Source organism: Urocampus carinirostris, chromosome 6 (genome assembly GCF_059441175.1).
Source record: "Urocampus carinirostris isolate Australia breed hairy pipefish chromosome 6, RoL_Ucar_1.0, whole genome shotgun sequence".
Classification (NCBI taxonomy): Eukaryota; Metazoa; Chordata; class Actinopteri; order Syngnathiformes; family Syngnathidae; genus Urocampus; species Urocampus carinirostris.
Window position 1 is genome coordinate 14949228 of NC_142354.1, and position 17404 is coordinate 14966631.

The 17404-nt window shown below is 42.1% G+C and overlaps 1 protein-coding gene across 1 annotated transcript in view; it reads left to right on the top strand.

Annotated features, from left to right (window-relative positions):
• The window catches only part of slc2a9l2 (solute carrier family 2 member 9, like 2), a 167521-nt gene extending 150324 nt beyond the window's left edge, over positions 1-17197 (top strand). Inside the window, exon 13 of the mRNA XM_088338018.1 lies at positions 14654-17197. Coding sequence (XP_088194144.1) covers positions 14654-14896 — 243 coding nt within the window. The 3' untranslated portion in view covers positions 14897-17197. The remainder of the gene's footprint in view (positions 1-14653) is intronic.
• The last annotated feature ends 207 nt before the right edge of the window (positions 17198-17404 follow it).

The window sequence follows — 17404 nt, forward strand, 5'->3', positions numbered from 1 at the left end:
CGTACTGCCTCAAATCATTTGCGCTGTTCTGTGTTCATTTTACTGCTACAGATGCGTGGCGGTGGGCCAAAACGGCTTCAAATCTGGGAGGGGAGAAATCCCCCAGATGGTAAAACTCACCTCATCTGTTGCGCTGAAAGTGGCTAAATAGAAAAATTAGATACATGGTAAAATTACATCCAATTACCCAATTATCATCAGCCACCCTCTGCTATAAATACTCCAGCCTTCCAATCCATGTTGTAGATTTATACTATTACCGTATTTTCTGCACTATAGGGCGCACCGGGTTATAGGGCGCACCCCCAAAAAATAGTTTTTGGTCCTATATCTTCCATAGATAATGCGCACCGGATTATAAGGCGCTACAATGGGAACGTCGACAAAACAGTCAAATGATTCAGTCCAACTGATTACCCCCTTAACATTCCCAAAGCTTGCAAAGAAGCAAATACGTGTCGCAGACACGTGCGGATGCGGTGTCCGTACGATGTCACTCGAATGCATCGTTTCAAATATCATTCGGAAGGTTGAAGTCTTGGGATTCAAGAAATGCCAAACATTTCTAAGTTTCTATTTTCTTTTTCGCTCGAAACTTTACTGTGGAATTGAGTTTAATTCACTCAACTCATCACAGCAACATCAATATCGTTCTAAAACAAGATACCGGGAAAATATAAAGCCGCATAGCTCACCTAAGTTCTCACGATCAATAATGTTACGCAATCATGGTCTTCTTACAACCGTGAGTGAAGTAAATCCAGGAGAGTAGAATATTTGCAAATACAGACTAATAAAACATGTTTCTTTATGGTGTACTTTAGCAAGCTTGCTAAGCTTGCTACGCCATTGCTAAACTCGGCCAATTGCAGGGTTTGTTTTGGCCATCTAGCCAATCCGAGGCTCCGGATAACTTCAGCCAATAGCGATCGATTTAACGGATGATTGACACATCTTTTTCGGCCAATTGCAGGGTTTGTTTTGGCCCTCTGGCCAATCCGAGGCTCCGAATAACTTCAGCCAATAGCGATCGATTCAACGGATGATTGACACATCTTTTTCGGCCAATTGCAGGGTTTGTTTTGGCCCTCTAGCCAATCCGAGGCTCTGAATAACTTCAGCCAATAGCGATCGATTCAACGGATGATTGATACATCTTTTTCGGCCAATTGCAGGGTTTGTTTTGGCCCTCTGGCCAATCCGAGGCTCCGAATAACTTCAGCCAATAGCGATCGATTCAACGGATGAATGACACATCTTTTTCGGCCAATTGCAGGGTTTGTTTTGGCGCTCTAGCCAATCCGAGGCTCCGAATAACTTCAGCCAATAGCGATCGATTCAAATGATGATTGACACATTGGTTAGCCAATGAAACGCCGGTATATAAATCCCAGCATACACCGCGGACTACTCCACGTTCGGGGAAAAATCGAGTCGGCGGCTGTTGCGTAAGTTGCGAGACCTTGCGATTTAATGTTGATCCATAAATAAGACGCACTGTATTATAAGGCGCATGGTCAGCTTTTGAAAAAAATTAAGACTTTTAGGTGCGCCTTATAGTGCGGAAAATACGGTACTCTTCCCACCTTGACATGAGCCGACCCTTCGGGAAATCTCCAGTTCCTCTCCCGGGATTTCGATACACACACAAAAATATCTAAGTTCTATCAATCACACGGGAAAAAAAATAGAACATTTTATTTAAAAGCTATTTTTTAAGCATCTTCTTTTTTTAAATCGAGGTGTTAAAAAGAATACACACGAGTAGCCCTTTGTTATTTTGACTGCTCGTTTTTGTCTTTCGATTCCTCAACTGACCCAAAAAAGGGGCTTATGTTCTTCTTCTGTAAAAAATAAATAATTAAAAACATATCCCACTAGGTTTAAACAGGATACGCTAACGTCACGCTAATCACAAATGCTGCCAGATGTGACCGTCAGCAGCTTGCATCTTAAAAAAAGGGTAATAAATGCTACCGTGATTACAGATGCTATAGCAGGGGTCGGGAACCTATGGAAAACGAGTCATATATGGCTCTTTCCGAGAGTACATATGGCTCGAAGATAAAATGAGACCATAGCACGTTTGGTCTTTGGTGTTCCAGAGTCGAGTGGTAGTAAGTACAAGCAAGCCGAAGCAACACAAAGGGAGTGGCGGTTCAGTCCAGTATACCAGTATATATAGGCAGTGTCTGGGGCATACAACTTATAAAACGATCCACCCGGGTGGCCGACAACTTTTTAGAGAGAGAGAAAAAAAAAAGATTTGTTTTATTCCGATTTCGAAATCTTCGTTGGGTTTGGAAAATTCTGAATTTTGGTTCGTTTGGCAGCCAATCGGAAGCCTGCATCGAATAACTTTGTGCTTCTGGACTTTTCCGAGCATTATAAAGTCGTGCATTTGCATATCATTTTCCAAAGTAGACGCACAGAGAACGCAAGAAATGGAGACGTGGTTAGGAATCAAGCCAAGACCTCAGCCCCTTAAGAAATATTCAAAAGAAGCTAACAACATTTATGACGCTACAAAACGTAAACGTACATGAAAAGCATCGTGGAAAGAGGAGTTCAGGAGTCAATACAGGTACATACTGATTGCAGATGGAAAACAGCGATGTCATATACATGCAATGAATGTTATAAGTAGATTTATAATAAACTTAATTTGAAAGTGTTGTTCTGTTATATATTATGATTATCAATCTTTAAGACTTTGCAAAAGTCGTTTTTTTGCGATTAGTCGTCTTATTGTGCTTCGAGTTGTGAAAAATGGGGAAGGCAACTTTATGGCTGTGCAGGCAATTTTTATGAGTTGTCTGCCCTGGTGTCCGCTAACTTTATGTCATGAGTTTCAGACACTGATATAGGTCACATTCCTAACTAGTTTACAGTCAAGGTGTCACACCAACTTATCCTGTTTTGACTGTAAGTCACTAAGAAACACTTTAAATAAGCTCATTAGTCTATGTTTGTTCACTGTTGAGATACTTAATGATGAAAACACACAGAACAAACCCGATAATGCCAGCAAACCAATCAGAGAAATTTGATTGGGTGTGCGGTAGAGGTGGGCGGATAGCTGCACACAGGCACTCCCTTCTAGACCTAAGATTTATGGCCCGAGCCCGAACCGGAACCCGAACCCGAGGCAATTTCGGGCCGGGTCGGGCCTGAAATGTCAGTCATACGGTCGGGTCGGGTCGGGTTCGGTCCTGCTTTTTTTTTTTTTTTTTTTTTTTTTTTTTTTTAAATTAATTAATAATTATAAATATATGTTCATTAAAAATATATACTTAAACTATGTATGGATACTAGACCAAGGAATACTTGTTATAAAATAAATAATTTGGATAAAACGGAGAAGGAGCTGTAATTGCTTTTAACGGAGCCAGAGCATGCTCTGTGCACGTGACGTGACGTGAATGCTGTCCTCTTAATAATCTTCCCCTCCGCAAATTCGCGTGATTTTGGCCTGGTATCCCCGATATGGAGTCGGACCAACAAGAAGTTAAGGATAAACTCAAGAGAGGAGAACTGACGAGGAAAACGCACTCTGGTAAGAGTGAAGTGTGGAGCAATTTCAAATTGATAGTAGAAAATGATACAGAGACTTGCGTTGGCTTCGCTGAGTGTCAATGTGGCAATTTGCTCGCATACGATAGCAAAAAGACTGGGACCTTGACGCTGATCAGACATTTAAAAAGCTGTCCTGGCAAAAGTAATGAACGTCAGACATCTATATTATCATTCGTCCCAAAGACAGTCCCTCTTCGCGCTAAGCAAGCCATCACAGACAAGTGTGTAGACTTTTGCTGTCGAGACCTCAGACCCTTCTATAGAATACGATCAGGGGGGGGGGGAATTTGCATAGGAGTCGGAAAAGGGCACAACACGTCAACACCCCCTCAATGAAAGTGCTGCGCTAAAATCTTAAGGACGTACTACTACTGCTGCTGTGGATTATGGCCCAATGATCAAGTCGTCAAAATGACGGACGCCCTTAAATGTTTTCGCTACCTCAAAAAAAAAAAAACGTCAATGACAGATTGTCGCTTAATGTAACATCTGCAGTGCAGACACAGAAATATAAAAGATGTAAATGTTTATACAGTTTTATTTAACTTAGGCCTAGATGTTGTAACAAAAGGCAGAGTTTAATTTGTTATCATAAATCACCCCTCCTTATAAATAAAATATGTAATTTCGGGCCCCTTTCGGGCCGGGCCAGCAAATCCAGTTAATTAGTCGGGCTCGGTCCGGGTCGGGTTTAATACCCCTCGGGCCTGCGTCGGGCTCGGGTGCTTTTTTTTGGCCCGATCTTACCTCTACTCCCTTCTCTCTCGCTCGGTGCAGTCTGCGCCGAAGGTAAATAAGACAATAAAATAATTCTCATTTGCAGTATTTTGGGTCATTTTTACATAAGAAGTTTGCTCGCACCTTGTTTTGAAACCATTATTTAGGACAAAAAAGAAGGTCGTAATTAGCCTCAATAATTTTAAGTAATTGAGGGAGGGAGACGGATTTTAAGTGGTATATTTATCTTTATATAGGACACAGGCTCTGGTATCATTATTATTACTTCATAGATTTGATCAAATCATCAAAATACACACAGTGAAATAAAATGTGCTGAAAAATTAGCTTTATTGAGGAGAGCAGGTTTGGTGGTTTTGTTGAATGTTGTCCTAAAATATATGGTCTCAAGAACAAAAATCAAAATATGTTTTTTCGTTTTTATTACGAGATAAAATAAATCATCTCAATGATAATGAGACTTAAAACTGCACACAGCTGGATTTTGAAGGTTGTATGATAAGATAAGGGGAAGACCATTGCCTAGAATGTACTGATACGAAAGGATACAACAAGTAAATGTTTCACTCAAATATGTGGATGAACATAAGTGCATTTATAACAACTAAATGAGTAATTTTATTATTAAAGTAATGCTGTAATTACTAAATAAGAAACTTGTCACGGTTGCCATTGGGCCCCGCCGTGCGGCGCCGGCTTCTGTCACTGTTGCCATGGCGCCCAATTAGCCCCACCCGTGGACGCCAGCTACAGCTTGTAGACAGATTGGCTCCCTGTCAGTATTCAAACTCTGTCATGTCAGTCCCCTTTGGTCGGTCTGTCTGCGAAACTCCGTTTTTACACGGCAAGCCCTTTTTCGCCTGTCCTGTGTTTTTGCTCCTGTTTTTCTCTCGCTACAATCTGTTTGATCTTGACCACGTCTGCTCTCCCGTCCCGAATTAACAACCCATTTTCTGATATCGACCACGTTTTTGCTTTTCCACTCCGGCTACTGACCCGTTTTTTTCCGCTCTTGAAACCGCTATTGCTCGCCACGGAGGTCCCACTTCCGCATCTGAGTAACCTACACCCCGCGACTAGCGTTCTCCGGATCATGTGTGCACTCCCTTCCCTTCTTCCCAATAAAACTGTGAGAAACGTTACGTGAGTGGGTCCTGTCTCCGTTCTGGTCCTGACAAAACTTGATATAGCTGTAAAACGCTTGTTATGGTGACAACATACTCAGTGACCTATTTTTATTTTATAACATTCCCTCTCTTGGGCTCTTTTAAATAGTTGGAAATGTATGCTCAATATATTTAGAGGGAAACTGTAACATTTTCAATAGCTAAAAAGGTACAAAGTTTTGAAGGAATGTGAGTGTGTAGATACGAACTGATGTTATGTTAAGAGCTCATGAGTGCACCTCCCTTAAACAGGCTGCTATCCGTTAGTTAGTGTGTAAAAGGGAAAAGTGTGAAGCACATTGTAAAGCGCTTTGGGAGGTCTTCATTGACTTGAAAAGCACTATATAAATGCAGACCATTTACATTTACATGTATATGTGTGTTTCTGTTATTATACTATTATATTACACAAAAAATCCATAAAAGTGTCTCCCAATCATTACGCTCCATAAGTGTGCCGTGTACTCAATAATCCATAAAAGCCGTAAACGCCCCGCGCGGGCGCTTGCGGCGATGCTGCTGTCATCCACCGCTACGCTTTTCTCTCACGCACGATGGCCGCCGTCCTTCTGCCGCGAGGCAGCCAATCCCTAAAAGCTCGCTCGCATGCGTTTAATCCTCTACACCTTGCGTTACAGATTAGGACTAAGTGCTGGCCCAGATACCGAATTGTTGAACCGCCCTCAATGGGCGTTTAGTGGGGCAAACCTGTTCTGTTTATCCGATGCCTTATTTGCATGCTCAGGTTCTTTGTTACCTAGGTTTGCTGCAATACTATGATTATACTCGCTAACTTTGGCTAGCAGGTCTTATGTAGTTGTTGTTGTCATTTATTCTTAATATGCATTACAAGTACTGCAAGGCTCCCTGGTTTTTGTCAAACAACTTCTCAAAACAAAAAAATGAGGAAGCTACATAAACTAGAAAACAAAATACATATTTGGAAAGGAGTAAGCAGAAGCTTATTAGCACTCACCTCTTTACATAACCAAAACAAATACATATGTATTGTCGGGAATTGATTATCAAAATGTACCGTTTACCAAATTGGTCAAATTAGTTATCTGACTCCATTAACCAAACACAACCTACATTCACCCAACGATTTATGCACGATTGTTTCTTGAGAGAAAAATGAACAGGAAAGTCGACATTTGCACACAGGGGCAGATTTATTCACAATTTTAGAACTAAGTGTAAAACAAGAGACGGCTGAAGTGATGTTGAAGTATGTGCAGGAAGGCTTCTTCTGAAGTCCTTTTGCTTTTCTTACTGGCCATCCTCTCCCCGCATAATGGTGTGCTGGCTCCTCCAATGGGCGTGCCAAGGAAGCCCCCTGGGCTTCACAATCTCATCCACGAGCGCCTTGATGTCTGGCTTCCCAAAACAACGCCTGCGTCAGCAACGTCTGGATGTGCTGATGTGCTATCAGCAGTACGTCCCGTTCCTGTAAACAACATCTTCCACCAGCCGGCCTTGACCTTGTACATTGAACTAAAGCACAGTATTGCATTAAACTGAATAATTTGTAGTCAATCGTATAAAATCCTTTAGTATATACAAATACCTATACATATACACATACATACATACATACACATGTGCATATATACACTGACATGCATACTGTAAATACATATACATGCATTTACACTCTTACAATCCTATATGCATACTTACACATAGACATATATATTCATATACAGTGAAGAAAATGAGTATTTAAACATCCTGCTATTTTGCTGTTTCTCCCTGTTATAAATCATGGAGGGTTCTGAAATGTTCATCCTAGGTGTATGTCCGCTGAGAGATAAACTAAAAAGAAAAATCCAGAAATCACATTGCATTATTTTTTTAATAAGTGTGATACAGTAGGAAATAAGTATTTGAACACTTGAGAAAATGAATTTTAATATTTGATACAGTGGCCTTTGTTTGCTTATACAGAGGTCAAACGTTTCCTGTAGTCATTCAGCAGGTTTGCACACACTGCAGGAGGGATCTTGGCCCACTCCTACACACAGATCTTCTCTAGATCAGTAAGGTTTATGGGCTGTCGCTGACAAACACGGAGTTTGAGCTCCCTCCAAAGATTTTCGATTGGGTTCAGGACTGGAGACTGGCTGGGCCATGCTAGAACCTCGATATGCTTCTTACGGAGCCACTCCTTGGATTTCATGGCTGTGTGCTTTGGGTCGTTGTCGTGTTGGAAGACTCAGCCACGTCCCACCTTCAATACTCTGACTGAGGGAAGGAGGTTGTTCCCCAAAATCTCACAATACATGGCCACAGTCATCCTCTCTTTAATGCAGTGCACTCGTCCTGTCCCATGTGCAGAAAAACACCCCCAAAGCATGATACCATCACGCTTGTATCACACAAATAAATTGTTAAAAAAAATAATGCACTGTGATTTCTGGATTTTTATTAGTCTATCTCTCTCACAGTGGACATGCATGTCACAGGCAGAAACGGAGACAGGACCCAATAGCGGTCGTTTTACTCAGTTTTATTGAGAAAGAGCAGTGCTTGCTTCCACAATCCGATGATCGTCGGACACGGGTAGCTGATGGCGGAAACACGGAAGTGGTACTTCCGTGTCGAGCGAGTATAGTCGTTGGCAGCGGAAAAGCTGGTTGATAGCCGGGACGGGAGAGCAAGGGCTGTAACGACTCCAGAAAAAAGGTCGGCAACAAGTATCAGGCAGGAAACAGGGCAAAACAGGTCGCTGGCTGGGACGGAGGAGCAAGGCAGAAACGGGGCCAGAAACAGGTCGGCAACAGGCATCAGGGCAGGAGAATGTCGGATAGTACATAGCTTGCCTAGCTGAAAGCATAGGTTCGCAGACGGTCTGACAGCTTCCTCTTGGAAGACGGGGGTTTAAAAAGAGTCAAGGAGCCAATCAGCGACCAGGGCTGTTGGCGCCGACGGGGCAGTCGCAGGTGCCCCGAATAAGCATTCATGACAATGCACCTACGATGAAAATTTTAGACCCCTCCAAAATGCGTAGGAATTGATCAATCGATGAGGATTTTGATTCGGATTAGCAGAAGATCCGGATGATAAAATCCAGAATATGCATGGATTTTTTGTAAGAAATACATTAGAAGTCATCCTGAGCAAACTTCTTATCTGAATTTTGAGAAGATCCGGATAAACTGAATTGGATAACCTGAGTTTTACTGTATATACATACACACATATATACATATACATACAGACACTCCACTACTTACAAACATTCGAGTCACGAACAACGGCACATGTGAACATTTTTTCCGGATGTTGAAAAATATCCGGATATTGCTGTAAGTCAGATTGTGTATTGTGCACCTTTTCCCGAGTACAGAACAGTACTGTAGTGCTCATTTCTGCCGCTACCGGCGTGTGGCGCTGTGAGAGGTCACCCAGCATCCACCCGGAAAAAGAAATCTAGATTCTACTTCCTGGTTCTTCTAAAGATAACAACGTGTACTGACGTTTTTATTGTTTAATATTTCGTGCATCTATTCTATATGGTTGATGTGAAGTGTAAAGAATAGGCGAGCCGTTTCTTTTGAAACAAAGCTGTAATAAGAAAGCTTGATGTGGTTGAAAAAATGATCGGAACACTTCTTTTCGGCCACTTTTTACCACGGTGGAGGACCTCTTCCAAAAATAAGTTAAACTTAACTTTATAGAGCATATTATTTTATGAAATATTTATTTTTTAGTACAAAACAATACAGGTTACTTATACAAGCCTTAAACATGCTTAATAAAATAAACCTTAAACATTCAAAATATAGCACTGAAGCAACTCACGAACAAATTCAAATTACAAACGATCGTTCGCAATCTCGTTCGAAAGTAGGGCAGTTTCTTACAAACACATATAGACACATCCATATGTAGCTACAAACAAATATTCAACTAGATCTCCCCACCTCTTGTTACTGTGCCATATTTATACATAAATCCAATTCATCTGTAAATATTCATCGTTATTCTCCTTTGTACCCACTAAGCAACATATATCTGTACCTTGTCTTGAACTGATGGATATTTTGACTTTGATTCAGGTCTTCCTCATTGAGGTTACTCCATAGTTCTACACCGGTCATAGATATACAGAAACTTTTCTTTACATTTAGGATTTTGACATTATTTCTCCCTCTTAACTCATAGCCACCTACCCGATTCCTAAATGTTCTGAATATTTTGTGGTAATAACCTGATTTTTACCTCATACATGATAATTGCTGTTCGAAGAGATACAATGTCGGGGAATTTCAACGGTTTTCAAAGTGGATTAGTGTGTTCCAATAAGTTGACTTGATGTGGATGTTGACTTCCCTGGGACAGTTCTATCAAATCTTTTGTGTCCAAAATGGCACAGTTGAATTCAGGCTGAGGACTTCAGCTTCTTCTCATAGTCGTGAAGTTGCTCGCACTGACTCTACAGGAGGACAATTGACTTTGGTTTGACCTTTAAAAGAAGTTGTTTTTTTTGAGGACAGCAGTTAGAGAAGGAAAAATCCATCTCTCAATCTAGATTTTCGTTGTTTTCTGAAGTGGACAAAAAAAACAGGAATTACCCAGAATAAAGAAAAGAGTTTAGGAGGTCAAAAACATTACACTGACATGGTTTGTTGGGGTGCTTGAAATCCTTCAAAACGCTTGAATTTGATTTTTTTAGTTTTCAAGATTTAAATTTGGGGTGAAGTGCTTGTAAAGGCTTGGAATTATTGCCATGTTTCTCAACAAGTCAGCTGACCTAGTGTTCTCTTTTGTTGATGTTTACTATGTATATCTATCTATATATATCTATAATATCGAGTGCTGGTGGAAAACATCGAAGCGCACAGGGAGCGCAGTTGCTGTGTTTTGCGGAAACGTGGCTCACGTTTAGCATTCCGGACGCTAACGTGTAGCCACCCGGAGCTACCCGGAGATATCCGGCTTCAACGCCGCTAAACAGAGACACGAAAGCCGGGGGGAATCGGAGAGGAGGCGGACTTGCTAACACGAGGTGGTGTATCCCTGGATTTTCACAAAGAAAAGTTTTCCATCTGCCGCAGGAATGTCGAATTTTTGGACTGGCGTGACGTCATCCACTTCGCTACAAGCACCCCTAGGGCATCATGTTAATCTGTTAATAAACAACAGGGTAGACTGCTGGAAGTGTGAATTTCCCTACGGGGATGAATAAAGTATCTATCTATCTATCTATCTATCTATCTATCTATCTATCTATCTATCTATCTATCTATCTATCTATCTATCTATCTATGTTTGTATACTGTAACTCAATGCTAAATAGATTGCACCCTGATCATCCTAGAAGGGGGATTATCACTTGTGAGGCCCCTTCTCAAGGTTTCCTTTTTCCTCACGCTAAGGTTTTGAATTTTTCCTTGCCCGCATGTTGGTTTAAGATCAGGCGATGGTGTCATTGTAATCCTGTGCAGTCCTTTGAGACATTTTTGTGATTAAGGGCGATACAAATAAATGTGACTCGACTTGACTTGACTTGACTAGAAATTGGGTGACTTTGCTTTGCCATTGCATTTTATTTTTCCTTTATGATTAACGGCAGCTGGCGATAGTTGATACAGCATTCTCCTATGGGGCGTCATCGCCATCTACAGGTCCGCGCCCAAGAAGACAACGTTATTGACGCAAAGGCAGACACAGGCAGAAAAGGGGCGGGGTGACTGTTTAGCCAATCAGAAAGCAGAACACAATACATGATAAAAATCTGCAGTGTAGTGAAACCGAAATCAGGGAAGCCCCATACAACTCTATTCAGATATTTCCAGGAACCTTAATTCAATCTCAATCCGACTATTCCCTCGTGTACAGCTACGCCGTGTCCGATCCTGGTTCTGCCCATGTCAAGTTTTCAGTTGTTCCATCCCTGCCCGGACATACTGTCCCAGACAGCCGTCTCCCGCCGATCCGCTTACAGAACAGATGGGTCCCCGCCTCGTGGTTTAGCTTAGCCGACCTCGGATGAAGCCGACTCCGCAGTCAGTCGTCCGTATCGGGTGTTGTGACACGGTCGGGAGCCAACCGACTCGGGCTAAGGTCGCCGTGTGTCAGGATGACTCATCAGCTGGGCGACAAAAGAAACGTTTACTCTTTCGCTTTCTCACTTTGCAGATGAGCGTTGCATCATAGAGGCTACAAGAGATGTGGGTCAAGCCCCCCTACGTGCTGTTGTTTTTTAGCGCTCATATGGGGAATATGTGTCAGAGGCTAGCAGCCATGGTGATGTAACTACTGTTAGGAATTAATTATCAAAATGTACCGTTTACCAAATTGTTCGAATTAGTTATCTGACTCCATTAACCAAACAAAACCTACATTCACCCAACAATATATGCACGCTGTTTTTTTTTTGAGGGAAAAGATGAACAGGAAGCCGACATTTTCACACGGGGGCAGATTTAATTTCATTAACAATTTAACTAAGTGCATTCCGTCGAAAATGGCCGAATTAGTGACGTTGGAGTCTCTGGAAAGCCTTTTACTCAAGTCTTTTAGCTCTCTCCTATTGGCCATCTTCTCCCCGCATAATGGCGTGCCGACTCAACCCATGGGCGCGCCAAGAAAGCCCCCTGGGCTTCACCATCTCGTATAAGAGTCCCGATGTCTGGAGAACTCAAAACAACACCGAGCGTTCATCGGTGCCTTTCTGGGTCACCAGCGTCTGGATGTGCGAATTATATTATCAGCTGTACGTCCCGTTCTCGCCGTTCCAGTAAACAACATATTCCACCAGGGTGCCCTGACCTCGCACCACAGCCCAGTCAGTGAATATTTTTTGCATTAAAAGTAATTTGTATTCAATCGTATAAAATCCTTTATAGTCCAATGTATAAAATCCTTCACTACGCACGTGGTGAATGGTTCTTTCAGAGCTGTTGTTTTCAGGGGTGTTTTTTGGGGCAGGTGTTAGTGCTTAACTACAGTTTACAGTCAAGGTGTCCTGTTTTGGCATTAGGTCGCTAAGAAACCCTTTAAATGGAAGCTCATTATAGTATTTATGTTCACTGTTGAGATACTTTATGATGAAAACACACAGAACAAACTTCAAATACCCAACAATGCCAGAAAACCACTCAGAGAAATTTGATTGGGTGAGAAGTGGAGGTGGATGGATCTCTAAGGCACTAACCTCTCCCTCAGTGTGAATAAACATTTTTTGTAGGACACAATATAAGACGGGAGGTTAGCTTTCAAGCTTGAAACATTAAGGTGAATCAGGGGTCAGGAACTATGGCTCACAAGCCAGATACGGCCCTTTTCATGTGTACATACGGTTCGGAGATGAAATGCTACAAGTGCAAATTTCCTCTGCAGCTATCTGGTGAGCCCAGCTTGGTACATGCATAGCACCCGTAACTAATTGTTCAGGACAGTATATAAAGAGCACAGTTTTGACTTTGGTCGGGTTTCACACCGACACACCTCTACTCCCAAATTTAATTTGTTCCAGGAGTAGCTTTGTAACCTGAAACAGTTCTAAGTAGAGACACCTTTTGAATGCAAATACTCTAATCCATGATCCATTATCCCCAGTTGATCATTGCTGAGCTAAACGAACAAATTTGTGGCATGCGTGGCTGCACTATTTTTTTCTTCTTTCTGCCTAAAATGAACAGCACCCGTGCGGCCGCGATCCATTTTCCCTGGTCATGAGAGACAAACATGAGAGCAAACAGTATAGTATATACTACAAAAATATAATGTTGTTTTTCATGTTCAGGATACTGGAAAAAGTGAATGTTGAATTTTTTTGAATATATTTTTTGGCCAGCTTCTGTCACGGTTGACATGGCGCCCGATTGGCCCTGCCCATGCGCGCCAGCTGTAACTTGTTGACAGATTGGCTTCCTGTCAGTATTTAAACCCTGTCATGTCAGTCCCCTTTTGTCGGTCCGTCTGCGAATCTTCGTTTTTTCACGGCAAGCCCTTTTTCGCCAGTCCTGTGTTTTTCCTCCTGCTTTTTTTCCCGCTAGGATCTGTTTGATCTCGACCACGTCTGCTCTACCATCCTGAACTACGACCTGTTTTGATATTGACCACGTCCACTCTCCTCTCCTGGCTTTCGATTTGTTTCCGATCCCGATCACGTTTTTGCTCTTCCACCCCTGCTACTGAGTTGTTTTTTTTCGTTCCCGACACCGCCATCGCTCGCCACGGAAGTTCCACTTCCTCGTCTGAGCAACCTACACCCCGCGACCAGCGATCTCCGGATAGTGTGTGCACAACTTTTCCTTCTTCCCAATAAAACTGTCAGAAACGTTACGAGAGTGGGTCCTGTTTCCTGTTCTGCTCCTGACAATATCCTATGTTCGAAATACCTTTTTTTTCAATCTAATTTTTTTCCTGTTTGTACGTTAATGTTACAGCATCCAAGGTGACAATATAACATAAAATTGAGTTTTAATAAGTTTTCCCTAAATATTCTCATCTCATCTCATCTCATCAGCTGCACCGCTTATCCTCAGTAGGGTCGCGGGGATGCTGGAGCCCATCCCAGCAATCATCGGGCAGTGGGCAGGGGACACCCTGGACTGGTTGCCAGCCAATCGCAGGGCACACGGGGACAGACAACTCACTCGCTCAGTCACACCTAGGGACAATTTGGACCAGCCAATTCACCTGAAATGCATGTTTTTGGAATGTGGGAGGAAACCGGAGTGCCCGGAGGAAACCCACGCAAGCACGGGGAGAACATACAAACTCCGCACAGTAAGGCCGGGAGCTGGATTTGAACCCACTTAGGAGGTTCCTACAACCTCAGAACTGTGCCGCACACGCGCTAACCACTGCGCCGCAGTGCTGCCCCTCCCTAAATATTTATTTCTTAAAAATCCAGAACAACAAAAAATGGAAATAAAACAAAACTGATTTCAATGAAAAATTTGCAAAACACATATTTTTAGGCCAATACGGAGGCCTTATTTATGGAACACATTAGTCTTATTTTAGAGATGAATGGCTTATATGGAGTTCATTTCTTTCAAATGTTTTGTCTCAAAGGGAGCTTACTCGTGGCATTGTCTTCAACAATCCCAAGTGAAATATTCCAAAAAAACCTCTTGGTCGCACTTGTGACTAATTTCTCTGCATTGGGAGAAAATGACGATTTTTTTTTTCTCCCCCGTTTTTTTCCTTTGCAGAAGTCCCTGGAGGCTCTGGCCTTCCTGGTCTTTGTGGCCGTCTGCCTGGTGGCCGCAATCTACCTCTTTTTCATCCTCCCCGAAACGAAAAATAAAACCTTCATGGACATCAGCCAGAGTTTCGCCAAGATGAACAAAGTCCCCGTCTCCAACACCAGCCGAGAAATGAAGCTAGTCCTGTGCACCGGACAGGACAAGGACGCCAAAGTGGAAAACGGATTCAAGATGGAGAGTTCCTTTTAAATCGGCGCAAATTGACTTGAGAGTCTGTGTCGAATTGTTTGTATTTTGTATTTTTGTGTACGGGAGATTTATTTTGTGATAATGCATCGTGCTAAATTAAATGTGTAATAAGCGTTTTTGGTGAAAGGAAATGGGTCAATGTTGGAGTACTAGCTGTCGCTGTAATGTCTAGTGCGACCAAATAATAAGTCCAAGTAAGACTACAAACTACGGAGACTGAAAGTGAGCAAAAACAGCACTCTTTTACTTTTCAATTTGTATTTAGCCTTTAAAAAAAAAAAAGAAAGAAGGGAAAATGTTTTTTTCTGAAAAGGGAAGACAAAATGGAAAAGTAAAAATAGGAAAAAGAAGCAAAGTAGGAGAATGGAAAGCAAGAGAAATGGAGAAAAAGAAAGAAAAGAGGAAAGAAGGAAAAGAATGGAAAGAGACAAAAATGGAAAAACAATGCTATCTTCTCTCAGTTTTCTTTTCATTTTTTTCTTTTATGTCCGTTTTCCTTTTCCTTGGTACTTCTTTTTTTTCTCCTTTTCTGTCACGTTTGCAATAGCGCCCAATCGGCCCCGCCCGTGTGGCGCCAGCTGCGGCTCGTTGACAGATTGGTTTTCCTTCTATTTAAGCTCAGTGTTCTCAAGCACCCTTTGTCAGTCCGTCAACAAACCTCTGCCCCGCAAGACGTGGGCAGATTTAATTTCTTAATCAATTTTAATAATTGAACTCCATAAAATATGGCCGAATTAGCCGAATTAGTGTTACCCGAGTCTCTATCAAGCCTCCTCTCTCGATCTTCCGCTTCTCTCCTCGACTCACGTTTTTTTCCTGCAAGCTGGTGTGCCGGCTCCTCCCAGGGGCATGCCAGGAAAGCCCCCACGTGGGGTTCACCCCCTCGCCTCGTGTCTGGAAAAACTCAAAATAGCAGAGCGTTTATCAAAACAATGCCTGCCGTCCTTCGTCAGAGTCCTGTTATCAAAATTTCCGAGCCAAAACATTCCGCATTTGGAACAGCCTGACCTGAAGCCCACTCTGTGAAAATCTTCATTACACTCAATAAATGTAACTTGTATTCAATCGCATAAAATCTTTTACAGTCAAATGTATGAAATCCTTCAATGGAAGACAGTATAGTCAACACTGGACATTAGAGCTGACATTGCTGTCTTCTTCCTCGTCTCTATCTTCGACTTGAATTCAGAATATAAAGACCAGGACTTGACTCGTGGATCAGTGACTCGAGACCTGTTTGTACCATCTTGCGGGTTTCGCGACCAGACAGGAAGATGTCTTGACGAATGCAGCGAAGCGGGTAGAAATTTTCCCCGAGGGATCGAACGTCTTCAGTATTCATAAACTTTTGAGCTGTCGGCTTCACACCTCTGTAGACACAGAGGTTGGTGTTTTTTTAGCGGAGTATTTCGAACCTCTGGAATCCCGGACCGCCCTGTTCGTATTCCTTCTTCCTTCCTGTCAGTTTGTCCTTGTTGACGACATTGATCACAATAATTATTTCATAGCTTATTATTATTTGGTCTGATTCATTCTCCAAATTCATTTCTGTTCTTGCTTGTCTGGAGTTTTGCTGAAATTGGGGACGTTTACACAAATGTGATAGTCCGATTGTGAACAGAATTTTGCCATTATTCCTGTTACGTTTGGGGAGTGGCAGACCCATGCGGGGGAGGCAGGAACTAGAAAACAGGAGTTCTCAAAACAAGGGATTGCATTTAAAAACAAATCTATCTAGAACCAAAGTAAAAGCTGAGCAAAGAGGCACAACTTAAATGACACGTCCAAATAGGAAACAAAGACCTAAACCGGAAATGGAAAATGCAAGGATTAAAGTTGAAAGATTTCATACATTTGACTATAAAGGATTTTATACGATTGACTCATAATGCAATGAAGATGTTCACTGAGTGGACTTAAGTTCAATGACAGGTCAGGCTTTTCCAAATGCAGAATATTTTGTCTAGTTCTGGTAACAGGACGCGTGAGTGTGCTGACACCGAATGGTCCAGACAGCAAGACGCTCGTCTATGAGATTGTGATAGGAGAAAGTTAGAGGACTTCAGAAGAAGTTTTCACACAGACACCAATGTCACTAATTCAGCCGTTTTAGATGGAGTACACTTAGTTAAAGAAAATAAATCTGCCCCCGTGTGGAAATGTCCTGTTAATTTTTTCCTCAAGAAACGAGCGCGCCTATATTGTTGGGTGAATGTAGGTTGTGTTTGGTTAATAGTCAGATAACTAATTTGAACGATTTGGTAAACGGTACATTTTGATATTTAATTCCAACAAAGTAACCAGAAACAAATTCAGACAAACGTGGCGTGCTGGTGGAAATGAAAAGACACAATGACCTGACAGGGTGTGATTTTCGAAGCGTCCTTTTAAAGTTTTCTGGCTAATTGGCCTCATGATAATTAGACACAAATGTGCCTAGTTCAAATCCCAGTTGGGGCCCCCCTGGTGGTAGGAGGTATGTCGAACCCTAACAATTCAAATTACTTT